The 15,971-nt window shown below is 40.7% G+C and overlaps 1 protein-coding gene across 1 annotated transcript in view; it reads right to left on the reverse strand.

Annotated features, from left to right (window-relative positions):
* The window catches only part of acer2 (alkaline ceramidase 2), a 41,626-nt gene extending 34,268 nt beyond the window's left edge, over nt 1-7,358 (reverse strand). The window contains exons 1-2 of the mRNA XM_078559466.1: nt 6,786-7,358; nt 2,932-3,042 (exon numbers count right to left, since the gene is read on the reverse strand). Coding sequence (XP_078415592.1) covers nt 2,932-3,042; nt 6,786-6,887 — 213 coding nt within the window. The 5' untranslated portion in view covers nt 6,888-7,358. The remainder of the gene's footprint in view (nt 1-2,931; nt 3,043-6,785) is intronic.
* Nucleotides 7,359-15,971: the final 8,613 nt, after the last annotated feature.

Genomic DNA, 15,971 nt, shown 5'->3' on the forward strand with positions numbered 1-15,971 from the left:
GCACTAGATTTATTACTCACTGATTTGCCCTTTTTGAATAGCCTGGATTTTTGGTGAGGGCTTACTACTATTACCTCCTATATACCAAATCATAATTCCAAGATCTGTTAATCTTCACAGTCCTGGAGGTACATGAAAACAATGGGAATATTAATTTAAATGTTATGTGTAACCACCCAAGGCTCATGGTATACAACTCAGCGGGCCACAATGATAAATAATTTGGAAACACCTACATTGGCAGTCACTCTGAAGTCATGATTGTGGTTCAAGAAGAGAGCAGAGGAAGCTTAACCTGTACCTCACCCATCCTATATGTCTAATGTTGATAATTGACAGTTGAACTGCAAAGCACTTCTTATTACTAATATTACTCACCTTGATGGCGATTCAGAATAAAAAATCACAATAAAAAGAAGAGGTTTGGAGGGAGGGTCCCAACAATATAAAACAATCTGTGGTACTAGCCAATCACTGGAAAAAAAGAGCTTGTGCAATTTCTCACAAGAAAGCAAACCATACCAGAACGGGTAGATAGCTAAGGTTGTGTCTTAAATCTTCATAGTTAACTGACTTCATCAACAACAACAACAACAACAACAACAACAACTTGCATATATATGGCATCTTTAATGTAGTACAGCATCCCAAGGTGCTTCACAAGAGCATTATCGAACAAAATTTGATACCAAGCCACATAAGATGATGTTAGGGCACATGCCCAAAAGCTTGGTCAAAGAGGTAAGTTTTAAAGAGTGTCTTAAAAGATGAAAGAGAGATAGGGAGGCAGGGAGTTTTAGGGATGTAATTCCAGAGCTTCGGGTCTCGGCAGCTGAAGGCACAGTCCCCAGTGGTGGAGCAATTAAAATCGGGGAAGCTCAAAGGGCGAGAATTGATTGACCACAGATATCTCAAGAAGGTTAGAGGGCTGGAGAAGGTTACGGAGAAAGGGAGGGGCGAGGCCATGGTGGAATTTGAAAACAAGGAGAGAATTTTAAAATCAAGGCATTGCCCAACCGAGAGGCAATGTAGGTCAGCGAGCCCAGGAGCGATGGCTTAGTGGGGCTTGGTGCAAGTTATAATATGGGCAGTAGGATTTTGGATGAGCTGATGTTTTTGGGGACCTCCCTGAAACCTCACAGTGTCCTGTCTAGTTATTTGAATTCATCCCATCTACACTTCGGGATAGAACTCAGAGTAGTGATGAAAATAGTGAAATTGTCTGATGAGGGTTGATTCATATAGCCCCGTAACATGAAGGCAATGTTACCTAAAGGGCAAGGTGAGAAGTCAGCCTACTTGCACCTAGGGCAAATAGCAACCCGCAACAGTTTGCTTCACTAAAATTGGCTATTTATATTTGCAGCCTGTAGTTCTTTGCTTCAAGAAAAGACACTTATTTGGATGAGCCTCTGGTCACTGCAAGCATTAGCAGTGCTCTGTTTATACTACAACACTGCTACCAGAATTCATAGCTGCCTTTGTAGCCAGCCCTGAAACATAAATGCAACATTACCATGTCAGACAATTAATAGCTGCTCTGATGCAATGGGAAGCAGATGTTACTCAGGCTCCCTTGTGTTACTGACTCTGCTGCAAATCAACAATCACACTGTACTAATATACCACAAATCAAATATTTTTCTGTAACAAATTAAAATTACAGATGTATTTGCTTTTTACTAGACAACATTATTGCAAAGTAAACAGGATTTGAAGTGCTAGTTCAACTTTCACAAACCTATTTGTGTTCAACTAAATAATACAGATGTAGCAATAATGAGCCAGCAAGAGAGATCTCTTTGTTTGATTGAAGTGCCATAAGTTGCTTTTAAATTTAGAAGAGCATAAAAAAATTACACCAATTTTACAAACCCAAAATTCCTATCATTACCCTACCAAAAATTGGATGTCACGATGCACCTGCATCCCTTCTGTGTGTCACTGTAGGCTGTCTGTGCATACATGTTACACATTAGATGTACACATATCTCTAGTAATTCAATAAAAGAAATGGGTATTTGCATTTCTTTATTTTGATTGCAAATCTTATTTCTGGTCTGCAGTCAGTCCCAAAGAGAATGACTGAGTATAGGAATTTAAAAACTGTAAAAAGCGATTCTAAAATATGCCTTCTCCGAACCTACTTCTTTAAGCACACCTTTGGACACTTTACATAATTTCTCCCCACTACTCTCTTTGCTCTTGTAAAATGCCTTTGGATATTTATTGCATGAAAAGATAAGTATGCATTACTGTTGCTGTTCACACATGCACTTCCCTGAGGAGTGGTTGGATTGAGATTAGGAGAAGGAACCCTTGCCAATTTTCCCTTCTCTGGGTCCATAAACACTGTTGCTAATTGGGACACACCTACCATTATCTCAACTGGAAACAACGTGGACACAAGATCAAACCTGACATCTCCCTGTATGATTCAGATGCCCAATGGATAGACTTACAGAGCCAAAGGCAGAGGTGGATATATTGCTTATAGAGAAGTCTAAGTATTCTTTCTCCTCCTGTCCCCATAACATTGATCAAAAGAAGGATGGAATCATTTACAACGAACTGGTGTAACCTAGTATTCATAAGCAAATCTACTGGGAATCAAGAATATAATACATGGAAAAAATAATATCCTTGATAAAACTGTTGATAAAGCCTTAACATAAAGAAGCATCAACGTGATTTTAAAAATAAAGTTAAAGTAGAAAAGTGCAAATTACATAATCATGTAGTTTGTAGCTATTTGTAGATTGCTTTGTTTGATCATATCAATTCACCTTCCACTTAAAATCTTTAATAATTAAAAAGACAACAACTGGAACTATTTACAATTCCACACATTCATTGGTCCACGAAGTAACCAGCTACAAGCCTCAGAAAACACACTTGAGAAATACAACTGGATCAATACAACTTACCTACAACAACGAGCAGAGTCCAAATTAGATATATCCCACTGTTGAAACATGTTGCATATTGTCGAAATAAGTACATGCATATAGGTGGCAACACAAAAAATAAAACGTTGCTGATCTGCAAAATAAAAATTAAACTTATGTATGGTATGTAAATATTACAAATACAATGAACTCAATATGATTGACATTACAACAAAACAATTGGTCTTGAACCAACAAGCAGCAGTCAGAAATTGTAATAAAGACGGACTCTAATGGTGAACAGAAAATCTTTGAGAAATTTTACTGTGGTACCAATGACTAGGGCTGGGACTTTCTGGCCCTGTTGCGGGCAGGACCCGCCGTGAGCGAGGCAGCACACCAGCCAGGAATCCATTGACTTGCGGCAGGACCGGAAGATCGCGGTGGCGGACGGGTGCAGAAAATCCCGCCATTATGGTTCTCTCAGAGTTGCCAAAAAATAATATACAGTTGGGCCACATAATTTACACAATTATGGCTAAAAAAAACAAAATCACTGAGTAACTATTGCCAGAAAAGGCTATTTGGCCCAGTTTAACTCATTCATGTAGTAAAGACTGCAAGTCCCTTCATTACATCACCCATCTGTGTTTTATGTAGTTCAAGGTTTTTGCCACAATTTCACAACCCAAAATACCATTCCTTGTGCAAAACAAGCATTGCATGAAGAACTTCCATGTACTGGCTCTAAATTTTTCTTTCATCACCTGTGGATGTAGCAAATGGATTGTACCTGAACCAGTGCACAACCCTAGTGCTAGATCCACTGCATATAGTTAATGCAATTGACTGCAGGGCCTTGGAAAATTGATCCATCAACCTCAATTTTCTTTTGTCAAAAAATATGCTTTATTCATAAAATTTGTAAAGGTACATTACATAACAGTTCAAATGTGACATTATATGAAGTGCAACAATATAGTGTTCAATTTCTTTCAGTACATTGCATGGCACTCCAAGGTGCCTCACTACACCTACAATTACAGGTTATGTTTTCAATTTACATTTGTATTTCATGTCAAACATTCTCTAGTGTATACAGCACAAGGGGTTTTTACACAGTTTCCAGCCCCTTGGTGTATGATGGCGAGAGGGCCGTGAACTGTGGCCTTTCCCCAGCTTTGCAGTGGCAGCCCCAAGCTTTAGTACATCACTTGCACATAGTCTTGCACCTTGGAATGTGACTGTCGGTAACACGCGGTCGTAGCCAGCTCTTTGCAGGGGAAGAACAGCGAATTTCAGGCAGACCAAAGAGCATCTTTCACTGAGTTGATGGTCCTGAAACAGCACTTGATGCTTATCTCAGTATGCGTCTCTGGGGACAGCCCATACAGCACAGAGTCTTCTGTTACTGAGCTGCTCAGAATAAACCTCAACAGAAATCACCGCATCTCTTTCCAGACCTTCTTTGCAAAGGCACATTCCAGGAGGAGGAGGAGGGTGACAGTTTCTTCCCTACAGCAACCGCCCCGAGGACAGCATGCAGTGGTGTTTAGACTCCAGGTGTACATTAAGGATCTGACAGGAAGGTCCCTTCTCACCACCAGCCAAGCTATGCCTTGGTGCTTGTTTAAAAGTTTTGAAGATGAGGCATTCTGCCAAACGGCATTGACAGTCTGCCCAGGAAACCATCCAACATGGTCTAACTTCTGAGTTTCCTGTAAGACTTTGAGGACATTACGTGTGGAGCATTGCCTGACGAACTTATGGTTGAAAGTGTTTGTCTGCACAAATTTTTCCACAAGAGACAGATGGTACAGCACAGTCCAACCAAATGGAGCATTCTGTGGTAACGTGATCAGACCCGGTGTTCGCAACACCAGGGACTGATAGAACCTCAGCACGTAATAATACCTGGTGTTTGCGAACCAAAGTTCTACGCACAGCTTGATGCAGCTGCACACAAAGCTGAGCCTCATTATTATAATAGCAGCAAGCTGTGGACACCTGTTATGGTTTTTTAAAATTACATTAATAGTCTGTCACATAACCAATGATTTCTATAAATTCATTGTTACTTCTTTACTCTTGCTCACTTTGTCCCTATTCTTAAAACTTCAAATTCTATTGGCCTTTTTATGGTATCAATGCACCTACACTTCCATGAAGTGAAAAAATGAACCCCATGTCTCTCTTTTCCACGTCTTCAGTATCTTTCCATTAAGTGTTTACACCCCCTTTATTCTCCCCAAAAAACTTACCTCTCAATTATCCACATTGCATCTGCCTGCCCATTCTGCAATGTCTTCCAGTAGTCTTTCAAACCTTCTACTTTTGAATCGCCAGCAAACTTTAAGATTGAGTTCTCTATGCCCAAGTCCAAATCATACAACCAAAGTGGTTGTCATACATACAACCAGGCATGATTCTGAACAGCCAGTCACGCACAATAACTTAGAACATAGCAAGAAGGAGCCTCTTAGTATGAATACACAGCCTGGAAATACTGCCCGTAATCAAACTGAAAGGGTACAATTCATTTCTGTAAGTGTTCAAGATGATGTAATTGACTGAATGCACAGAGGACCCGGCTTAACACTGAATTTCATTGAAAGTCAAGCAGATTATTGCTTTGGAAATGAGAGAGGTAAAAATTAAGGTAAGAATATGAATGTTGCAGGCGGGCCAACTGTGGATGGATGAAGAAATGAAGACTAGGAAAGTTTTTGTTAGAGGAAGAAACCCAAACGATATGTGAAGAGTCGGAGGCCGGTTTGTTGGTGAAAGCTTGGGGCTGCCATGGGCAGTCAAACCTTCACTAACGCATTAGCTCGGAATAGCTAAAAGCAGAACAATTCTGCCTTTGGACTCTAGGGGGCATGCCAAAAGCCATTCTACAAAAATGCAACACAAAAGTTTACTTTAAAAGGATATGCACCAAACGGGATCACTGTGGGCACACTTCAGGATGCCCAGGTGTAAAGGAGTTTATAGCTTCGCCCTGTCACATATGCCTGGGGCAGACAATAACAGTCTGGAACAAAAACAAAAATACCTGGAAAAACTCAGCAGGTCTGACAGCATCTGCAGAGATGAATACAGTTAACGTTTCGAGTCCATATGACTCTTTATCAGAACTGAGGGAATATAGAAATGAGGTGAAATATAAACTGGTTGAGGGGGGTGGGACACGTAAAGCTGGGTAGAGGGCCAGTGATAGGTGGAGGCAAAGGAGAGATTGACAAAGATGTCATAGACAAAAGGACAAAGGGGTGTTAACCGTGGTGATATTAGCTAAGAAATGTGTTAATGGCAACATTAAGGGTAGAAAGCAGGACGAGCAAGTAACAGATAGCCCTAGTGGGGGTGGGGTGGAGGGAAGGGATCAAAATAGGCTAAAAGGTGGAGATTAAACAGTGGATGGAAATACATCTAAAAATAATGGAAATAGGTAGGAAAAGAAAAATGTATTTAAAAAATAGAAATTATTGGAAAAAGGGGGTGGAGGAGAGTTCATGATCTGAAGTTGTTGAACTCAATGTTAAGTCCGGAAGGCTGTAAAGTGCCTAATCGGAAGATGAGGTGCTGTTCTTCCAGTTTGCGCTGAGCTTCACTGGAACATTGCAGTAGGCCAAGGAGCATGAACAGTCTGGAGCATGAATGAAGAGAGCACCACAATGTGCGGCACAAACTTCCCCATGGACCAAAACAACAAGAAGTTCCATCAAGTCAGTTTCCTGCTCCAGCCGCTTCTCTCTCCTTATAAAAGTTCACAGCGACATCTGCTCGATCCGCAAGAATTTCAATTTCCTAAGAATAAAACTTGCATCTTATTTCGCCTCAATGCAAAACAATAACCCTTATTTTTTCAAAGAAAAACTAAAAGTTGATACAAACCGTGTTGTAAAATTCAGCAATGTTTGAGACGATCATGTAATTCCCCTCACACCAGTCCACTTCAGAACTGCCAGCCTGCAACTGGTTCCAAAATCGGCTCATACTTCGACTTTATTGATTTGTTTCTAGTTAAAGCTCTAGCGTGCCGGCGATCACTTGGACCCGTCTGCTCTCACTCTGCAGATTCAGCCTCAGAAGCCCTTCAGCGCCCAAGGGCAGACTCAGCAGTGAGCTATTTCTCCTTTTTCCTGCAATGTCACTCAGGATTGTCACAGCTTTTTTTTCTGTTTTCCTGACCCCGGGTTTCCCTTGACGTGAAGCATGTTGCGCTGGGTCAATGGGACAGCAGATCCCCACGGTCAGCCGGGTCGCACCCCCGCCCCGCGGTTACTAGCCGCCTGGACGCCTTTCTGCTCCTTGGTCGGAATATACTTGTCCACGCCACCCTCCGCAAAACAGGAAAGTGGCAAACGCTGCTTTGGACGAAAAGTTTGAACGATGCAACAGCCGAACACAGTATCAATCTGGTTTACCGTGTCAGCATTAAACGCGAGTTTTCGTCTGTCACCACCTGCCTACATTATCTCTTTTCTCTTAAATTTGTGAATTTTCCGTAATAAACTTAAGACCATTTCTCATCAGCTTGACACATTCCTGTTAATTGAGGAGGACCGATGCACACGGTGGGATATGTCATGGCTTAGATAAAAGGACAGGTTAAAACCCGAAGCCGCCATTAAATACGAAAAACTAGTTTTAAAAATATGAAGAATGTAAGAGGAAGGAAAGACTGAAATTATATCAAGAGTCACACGGTTTTGTAGTTCTGAAAGAGATTAAGTTAGGAGGCTGGAGAGTCTCTGTTTCAATTCAGTGAAGGTGTAGATAAGAGATCAGTAACAGCAACACCTTTGAAGCTTCAAAGAAAAATGAGCAAAGTTAAGGCCATAGAATTATTTTTACAAAGCTATCGCAATACTGGGTGTTATGTTAAGGTGTTTCAAACATAAAAGTAAAACCTCAGTAAACTCACTAGTGGGATACTCTGCAGTTTTTGGCTCCACGCTATAGAAATTATCTTAAAGAACAGAGGGTACAGTGCATATGCACGAGGGTGCCACCTAGTGTGATGTATTGCAAATACAAAGGAAGCCTGGAAAATGTGGGACTTTTTTTTTAAGCAGAGATTACAAATGATTTGACATTATAAAGAGATGGAACTGGGTAGTTAAAACAGACTGGATCTAAAATAAAGGGATGTAGATCTAAGGATGAATGTAGGAGATTTAGGGCAGAGTGTAAGAAGATTTTTTTACAGAGTTTAGTGAGGCTATGGAATACACTACTAAAGAATGTAGCAGAGGACATGTCAACATTTGACAATATGTGAGATGTGTGGTCCAAGGAACAAGAAGTAAGATGATATGGGAACAGGTGGGCACACAGGATTAGGACTATTGCACAATCAGAACATTCTGGTTGGGTCGCTTCCTGTTGTAATTCTATGTAAAAATGATTAGGCCAAACCTTTGGATTATTAGACAAATAACACAGTGGTTATGTTATTAGGCTATAAATCCAGAGGCCTCGATGAATAAATCAGCGAATGCAAGTTCAAATCCCACCATGGCAGTTTAAGAATGTAAATTTGGGTTAAAAAATCTAAACTAAAAGCTAGTATCAGTAAAATTAACCATGAAGGTCTTAGATTGTTATAAAAAGCTAACTGGTTCACTTATACCATTTAGGGAAGGAAACTGGTCATCCTTACTCAGATTCCAGTCTCACATCAATATATTTGGTTCTGACATGCCTTCTGAAGTAGCCTAGTAAGCCACTCAATTGAATCAAACTGCTATAAAAAATAACATTGTAGAAGCACCTTCACCACATTGAAATCAGTGGTTCAAGAAAAAGACCCACAACCACTGTCCCAAGGAAACTCAGGGATAAGCAACAAATGCCAGGCTTTCCAGAGAGGCCCACAACCTGAAAATATGCCTTAAAAAAGAAAATCAGAAAAATTAAACATAGTTACACGAATAAAGTCAAGAGAGGTGTTGGTGACTAAAGGTTAGGGATGGTTCACATATCAGACAACCAAACTTCTTATATACTTTTCAGGAATATACATTTCAGAATATGTTGGAAGCATATGCAACATATTCAGTTGCATGAAGTATCATAGAGATGGGACACAGATTTGATTTCCATCCAGTTAAAATTCTGACCTCAATTATGTTTCTGTAAAGACATGCCATGCAAAGTGCAAGTATGTTCTGCAAGGAAAATTTGAAGTGGAGAGTTCCACAGCAACAAGCCACCTCCCCTTTCTCTCTAATATATGTTGCGTAGTCAGGAAACGCACTTCTATATCTAGAGTTCCCCAAGGATCTATCCTTGGCTAAAATAAAAGCAAAATACTGTGGATGCTGAGATCTGAAATAAAAACAAAGTGCTCGAAAACTCAGCCAGCCTGGCAGCATCTGTGGAGAGAGAGACAGAGTTAACGTTTCGAGTTCAATATTACTCTTCTTTGGAACTCCGAGAAGAAATCCAATGCGGAGTTCGTGGAAAACATTTTTTTCCCTAGTGTGTGGTTAGAATGTAGAAGTTATTACCACAAAGAATACGCGAGGTGAATAGCATATATGCATTTCCGTGAAAACTAGATAAACACTTAAGGGAGAAAGGAGTAAAAGAAATGGACTTGCATCTAAATAGTGTCTTTCATAACTTTAAGACATCTCAAAGTGCTTTACCATCGATGATGTAAATCTAAAGTGTAGTCACTGTTGTAATGTGGGAAATGAGGCAACTAATTTGTACACAGCAAGCTCCCAAACAACAATTAACAATGGCTAGATAGTCTGTTTTAATTATGTTGATTGAGAAATAAATATTGAAGAATATGTTGATGCAGTTAGACAAAGAAGGGAGGAGGATCATATGGAGCATTAACACCAGCATGGACCAATTTGTCTGAATGACCTGTTTCTGTGCTGCAAATACTATGTAATACTATTATTTTAACTCTGAGATGAGCTTCCAAATACATATCAGCTCCATAATCAAGACATCACATCCAAGATCATAAGAGTAGGAGCCTGCTCTGCATTTCAACAAGCTAATGGCTGATATTGATTGTGGTCTTAATTCTACTTTCCCTCCTGTCCCCATAACCTTCACCCCCTTGTTGATCAAAAACCTGTCTAACTCCGCCTTTTATGACCCAGCCTCCACTGCTCTCTGTGGAAGAGAATTCCAAAGACTAACAGTCCTCAGGGAAGAAATTCCTCCTCATCTCTGTCTTGAACAGCAGTTCATTATTCTTAAGCTGTGCCCCTAGTTCTAAATTTCTCCACTGGGGAAACATCCTCTCAGCGTCTACTCTGTCAAATCCCCTCAGAATCTTATGTTTCAATAAGATCACCTCTCATTCTTCTAAACTCCAATGAGTATAGGCTCAACCTTTCCTCATAAGGCAAACCTCTCATTCCAGGAATCAGCTTAAGGAACCTTCTCCAATGCAAGTATATCCCTCCTTAGGTTGAGACCAAAACTGTACACATTACTCTAGGGGGGGTCTCACCAAGGCCCTGTACAGTTGTAGCAAGTTGTAGCAGACAACCAACTCCACCCCAGCTCAGTGACTGCTGAAACCCTCATCCATGCCGTGACTGTTCTAAGCTTTCCAAGTCAGCCTCCAATCTTCCACCCTCCATGAAATAGAGCTCATTTAAATCTTTGTTGCCTGTATCCTAAGACACAAGTCCCGTTCATCCATCATCACTTTGCTCACTAACCGACATTGGCTCCCAATCTGGCAGCATCTCAATTTTAAAATTCTTATCCTTGTTTTCAAATCTCTCCAAGGGCTCTCCTCTCACTATCACTGTAGTCTCCTCTAACTCTACAAGCCTTAGATCTATGTTTTTTCCCTTTTGCTCTTATGCGTCCCCAATTTTAATCACACCACTATTGGTGGCCTTGCTTTCAGCTTCCAAGGCCCTAGGTTCTACAGTTCCCACCCTAAGCCTCTCTACCTCCCCATCTTTTAGGCATTCCCTTAAAAACTCGCTCTTTGACCAAGCTTTTGGTCAGCTGTTCAAATATCTCCTTATGTAGCTTGGTGTCAAATTTTGTTTTGACAATGCTCCTGTGAAGCATCTTAATACTGTACGTTAAAGAGGCCAGAAAAATGTGAATTATTAGTGCTGTCCATACATATTGGTAATTATCACATCCATCAGTGTCCAATTCAAATTCCCTTTTAATACCTTTTACTGATAAAGGACTATAATTTTGTGCTGCCCTTTTCCTCTTATGGAAAGTACATGGAAACACATCTCATTATCATCTATCTTGTCTTGTGGTATGGTTTCTCCCCAAGTTTCCCTCAACGGAATCAACATTATAAACACTGAAATTTTGCCTTTTATTGTTGATTGCTCCCACCCTCAAAATCTACTACCATCCCACAACTTAGCTAAAGAGCCTGAACCTGTGCAGTTATGAAGTTTAATACTTAAACCAATACTGTTCAATCTGGACATGGTGGACTACATGGCATGGAACAGTCTAGCAATCCTGGCAATAGCCTCCATCTCAAATGCTATTTCAAGAGCAGACACGAGTCAGTATACACCAGAATTCTTCTGTATCCAGCATTTCCAGTTCTTATTTACCTGTATCAGCATTTTCTCTCTCTCTCTCTGCCCTATCCTGAGGAAAGACTCAGCAGTTGGAGTGGACCTGGGTGCGCCAGAGTTTGAAAAGTAAAAACATCAAACAGTGGCATCACAGGAAAGCCATGAGTTGATTGGCTTATGAGTATTGCTAATGTTTCCCTTTCTCCAAAGTTAGAGACTGATTCTAATCAGCTGGAAAATTAAAAATTTTAAGTAAAGCATTCAGTTAGCTTCCCTATATTTGAGTGACATCAGTAGAAGGGAAGCGAAGTCTTGTCTTTTTTTTTAAAGTAAGGTTTATTAGTATTCATAAGTTTATTTGGATTAGTAAGGTTTATTAGTTATAATAAGTTTATTATTAGTAGCAAGGTTTATTATCTAATGGATAGAGGAATGACAGGGCAACTCTGACCTCTAGAGTACACATCCTGTGCTATGTGGGAACTCCTGCTCGCATCACTGCAGTGCATCCATGAGATGGAGAGTTTCGTGGCTAGCACATTTATAGATGTGGTTATCCCACAGCTTAAGAGTTTGCAGGGAATGAGGGAATGGGTGACCACCAGACAGTTAAAGAGAAACAAGCAGGTAGTGCAGGAGTCCCCTGAGTGCATCTCACTCTCCAACCAGTATTCATTTCTGAATACTGATGAAAGTGATGGTTCATCTGGGGAGCGCAGCCAAAGTCAAGTTCACAGCACCATGAGTGGCTCAACTGTATAGGCATCAAAAAGACTGGAACAGCAATAATGATAGGAGATTAGACAGTTAGGGGAGCAGAAAAGTGTTTCTGCAGCCACAGACATGAATCTAAAATGGTACATTGCCTTCCTGGTTCCAGGATTATGGATGTCAGTGAACAGCTGTAGAGCACCCTGAGGGGAAGGGTGAACAGCCAGCAGTTGTGGTCCACATTGCTACCAATGACATAGGCAGAAAAAGGGATGTGGTCCTGTAGTCAGGATTTAGGGAGCTAGGTAGAAAATTAGCAAGCAGAATCTAAAAAGTAGTAATCTCTGGATTACTCCTGGTACCACAGGACGACAAAGATTGAGTCCTTAATATTGAAGGGTACGTGACATTCAAGAAGAATAGGAAGCTAGGTAAAAGTGGAAGGGTAGCACGGTTAATCAAAGAGGCCAATGGTGTAATAGTTAGAGATGACCTTGGTTCGGGAGATCAGGATGTAGAATCAGTTTGGGTGGAGATGAGGAACAGTAGGGGTAAAAAGTCATTAGTGGGAGTGGTCTACAGGCCCTCTAAAGTAACCACAGTGTAGGACAAAGTATTCAAGAGGAAATATTGTGTGCTTGTGATAAAGGGACGGCAATAATCGTGGGTGATTTTAATCTACACAAACTGGAAAAATCAGATTCGCAGTAGTAGCCTGGATGAGTTCTTAGAATGCTTTCAAGATAGTTTCTTAGAGCAGCATGTTCTGGAAAAAACCAGAGAGCAGGTTATATTTGTATTGTGTAACATGACAGGATTAATTAACAACCTCAGAGTGAAGGCACCCCTAGGTAGCAGTGACCACAATATGATTGAATTTTACATCCAGTTTGAAAAGGAGAAGAACGGGTCTAAGACTAGTATCTTAAACTTAAATAAGGGCAACTATGTGAGGATGAAAGCTGAGCTAGCTGAAGTGAACAGGGAAACTAGAGGAGAGATCAATAGAGAAGCAGTCGCAGACATTTAAGGGAATACTTCAGAGTAATCAGAATAAGTACATTCCTATTATAAAGAAAAATTCTAAGGGGAGGACCCATCATCCATGGTTAACTAAAGATGTTAAGGAAAGCACCAAACTTAAGGAAAAAGCATACAACTCCGCCAAGATGAGTGGCAGGGCAGATGACTGCACAGAATATAAAGAACAGCAGAGAATGACTAAAAGGTTAATCAGGAGAAAGAAATTAGAGTATGAGAGGAAGCTAGCTAGAAATGTAAAAACGGATAGCAAGAGTTTCTAGATATTTAAAAAGGAAAAGAGTAAGTAAAGTGAGTGTTGGTCCTCTCGAAAGTGACAGTGGGGAGTTAATAGTAGATAATAAGGAAATGAACAAATATTTTGCTTCTGTGTTTACTAAAGAGGATACAAAAAACATTCCAGTAATAACTGCAAATCAGGTGGTGAATGGGAGAAAGGAATGGTGAAATTGAAATCACTAGGGAAACGGTACTGAGCAAATTGATGGAGCTGCAGGTGGCAAGTCTCCAGGTCCCGATGGACTACATCCTAGGGTCTTAAAAGGGTGGCTAATGAGGTAGTCGATTGCTGGTGTTAATTTTCCAAAATTCGCTAGATTCTGGAAAGGTTCCATCAAATTGGAAAGTTGCAAATATAACCCCTCTATTCAAGGGAGGGAGGGAGGGAGGGAGGGAGGGAGGGAGGGAGGCAGAAAACAGTAAACTATAGGCCAGTTAGATTAACGTCTGTCGTGGGCAAGTTATTAGAATCGATCATTAAGGAGTTTATAGCTGGGCACTTAGAAGAGTTCAAGGCAATTGGGAAGAGTCAGCATGGTTTTGTGAAAGGAAAATCATGTTTAACCAATTTATTGGAGTTTTTTGAAGGAGTAACATGGGCAATGGATAAAGGGGAGCCTTTAGATGTACTGTACTTGGATTTCCAGAAGGCATTTGATAAGGTGCCACATCAAAGGTTATTACGGAAAATAAAAGCGCATGGTGTAGGGGGTAACATATTAGCATGGGATAGAAGATTGCCTGGCTGGCAGAAAGCAGAGAGTGTGCATAAATGGTTCTTTTTCTGTTTGCAGGATGTGATGAGTGGAGTCCCACAGGGGTCTGTACTGGGGCCCCAACTTTTTACGATTTACATCAATGACTTAGATGAGGGGAGTGAAGGCATGGGAGCTAAATTTGCAGATGACACAAAGATAGGTAGGAAAGTATGTGGTGAAGAGGACATGAGAATGTTGCAGATGGATATAGATAGGTTGAGTGAGTGGACAAAGATCTGGCAAATAGAGTTTAATGTGGGAAAATGTGAAGTTGTTCACTTTGGCAGGAAGAACAAAAAAGCAGAATATTACTTAAATGGAGAATGGCTGCATAATTCTGAGGTGCAGAGGGATTAGGTGTTCTAGTACACAAGTCACAAAAAGTTAGTATGGAGGTACAGCAAGCAATTAAGAAGGCTAATGGAATGCTATCCTTTATTACAAAAGGGATTGAACATAAAAGTAATGATGTTATGCTTCAGTTATACAGTTCATTGGTGAGACTGCACCTCGAATGCTGTGTACAGTTTTGGTCTCCTTATTCAAGGAAGGGTGTAAATGCACTGGAGGCAGTTCAAAGGAGGTTTACTAGATTGATACCTGGAATGAGTGGGTTGTCTTATGAGGAAAGGTTGGGCAGACCGGGCTTGTTTCCGCTGGAGTTTAGAAGAATGAGGGGTGATTTGATTGAAGTATACAAGATCCTGAATGGCCTTGACAAGGTGGATGTCGACAGGATGTTTCCTCTTGTGGGTGAGTCCAGAACTAGGGGTCACTGTTTTAAAATTAGGGGTCGCCCTTTTAGGACAGAGATGAGTAGAATTTTTTTCTCTCAGAGGGTTTTGCGACTTTGGAATTCTTTGCCTCGGAAGGTGATGGAGGCGGGGTCATTGAATATTTTTAAGGCAGAGGTAGATAGATTCTTGTTAGGGAAGGGAATCAAAGGTTATCGGGGTTAGATTGTAATGTGGAAATCGAAACACAAGAAGATCAGACATGATCTTATTGAATGGTGGAGCAAGCTCGAGGGGCCGAATGGTCTACTCCTGTTCCTATTTCTTATGTTTTTATGTTTATGTTCACATGCAAGGGAGTATAGAAATAGTAGGATAAAGCAGATGAATGTGTGGCTGGAAAGATTGTACAGGAAGGAGGACTTTAGATTTCTGCGGCAATGGGACCAGCTCTAGGGGAGATGGAATCTGTATGAACAGGACGGGTTGCACCTAAACAGACCTGGGGCCAATTTCCTTGCAGGTCAATTTGCTAGTGCTATTGGGGAGGGTTTAAACTAACTCGGTGTGGTGTGGGAACCAGGGGTTAATATCAGAGAGTACCACCAAGCTGCACAGAATACGGGGAAGATAGTTGGCAGTAGAGTAGGAAATAGTAAGTTTTTAGGTGGTTTCAGAGTAAGGGAGAGAGTAATAAACTCTAAATTAGGGTTATTGTGCATGTATGTGAATGCACATAGTGCGATAAATAAGATTGGTGAGTTACAGGCACAGATTATCATGTGGAAAATGATGTTGTGTCTGTAATAGAGACCTGGCTTAAAGAAAGGCAGGACAGGGTTTTAAATATTCCAGTATATAAGGTATTCAGGAAAGGTAGAAGAGGAAGGAAAGGGTAGCAATATTGATTAAGGAGAACATTGCAGTGCTGGAGAGAGAGGATGTCCCAGAGGGATCAAGGACAGAATCTATTTAGCTAGAACTAAAGAACAAAAAAGATGCAATTACATT

This window comes from Cetorhinus maximus, chromosome 2 (genome assembly GCF_964194155.1).
Source record: "Cetorhinus maximus chromosome 2, sCetMax3.hap1.1, whole genome shotgun sequence".
In the NCBI taxonomy this organism is placed as follows: Eukaryota; Metazoa; Chordata; class Chondrichthyes; order Lamniformes; family Cetorhinidae; genus Cetorhinus; species Cetorhinus maximus.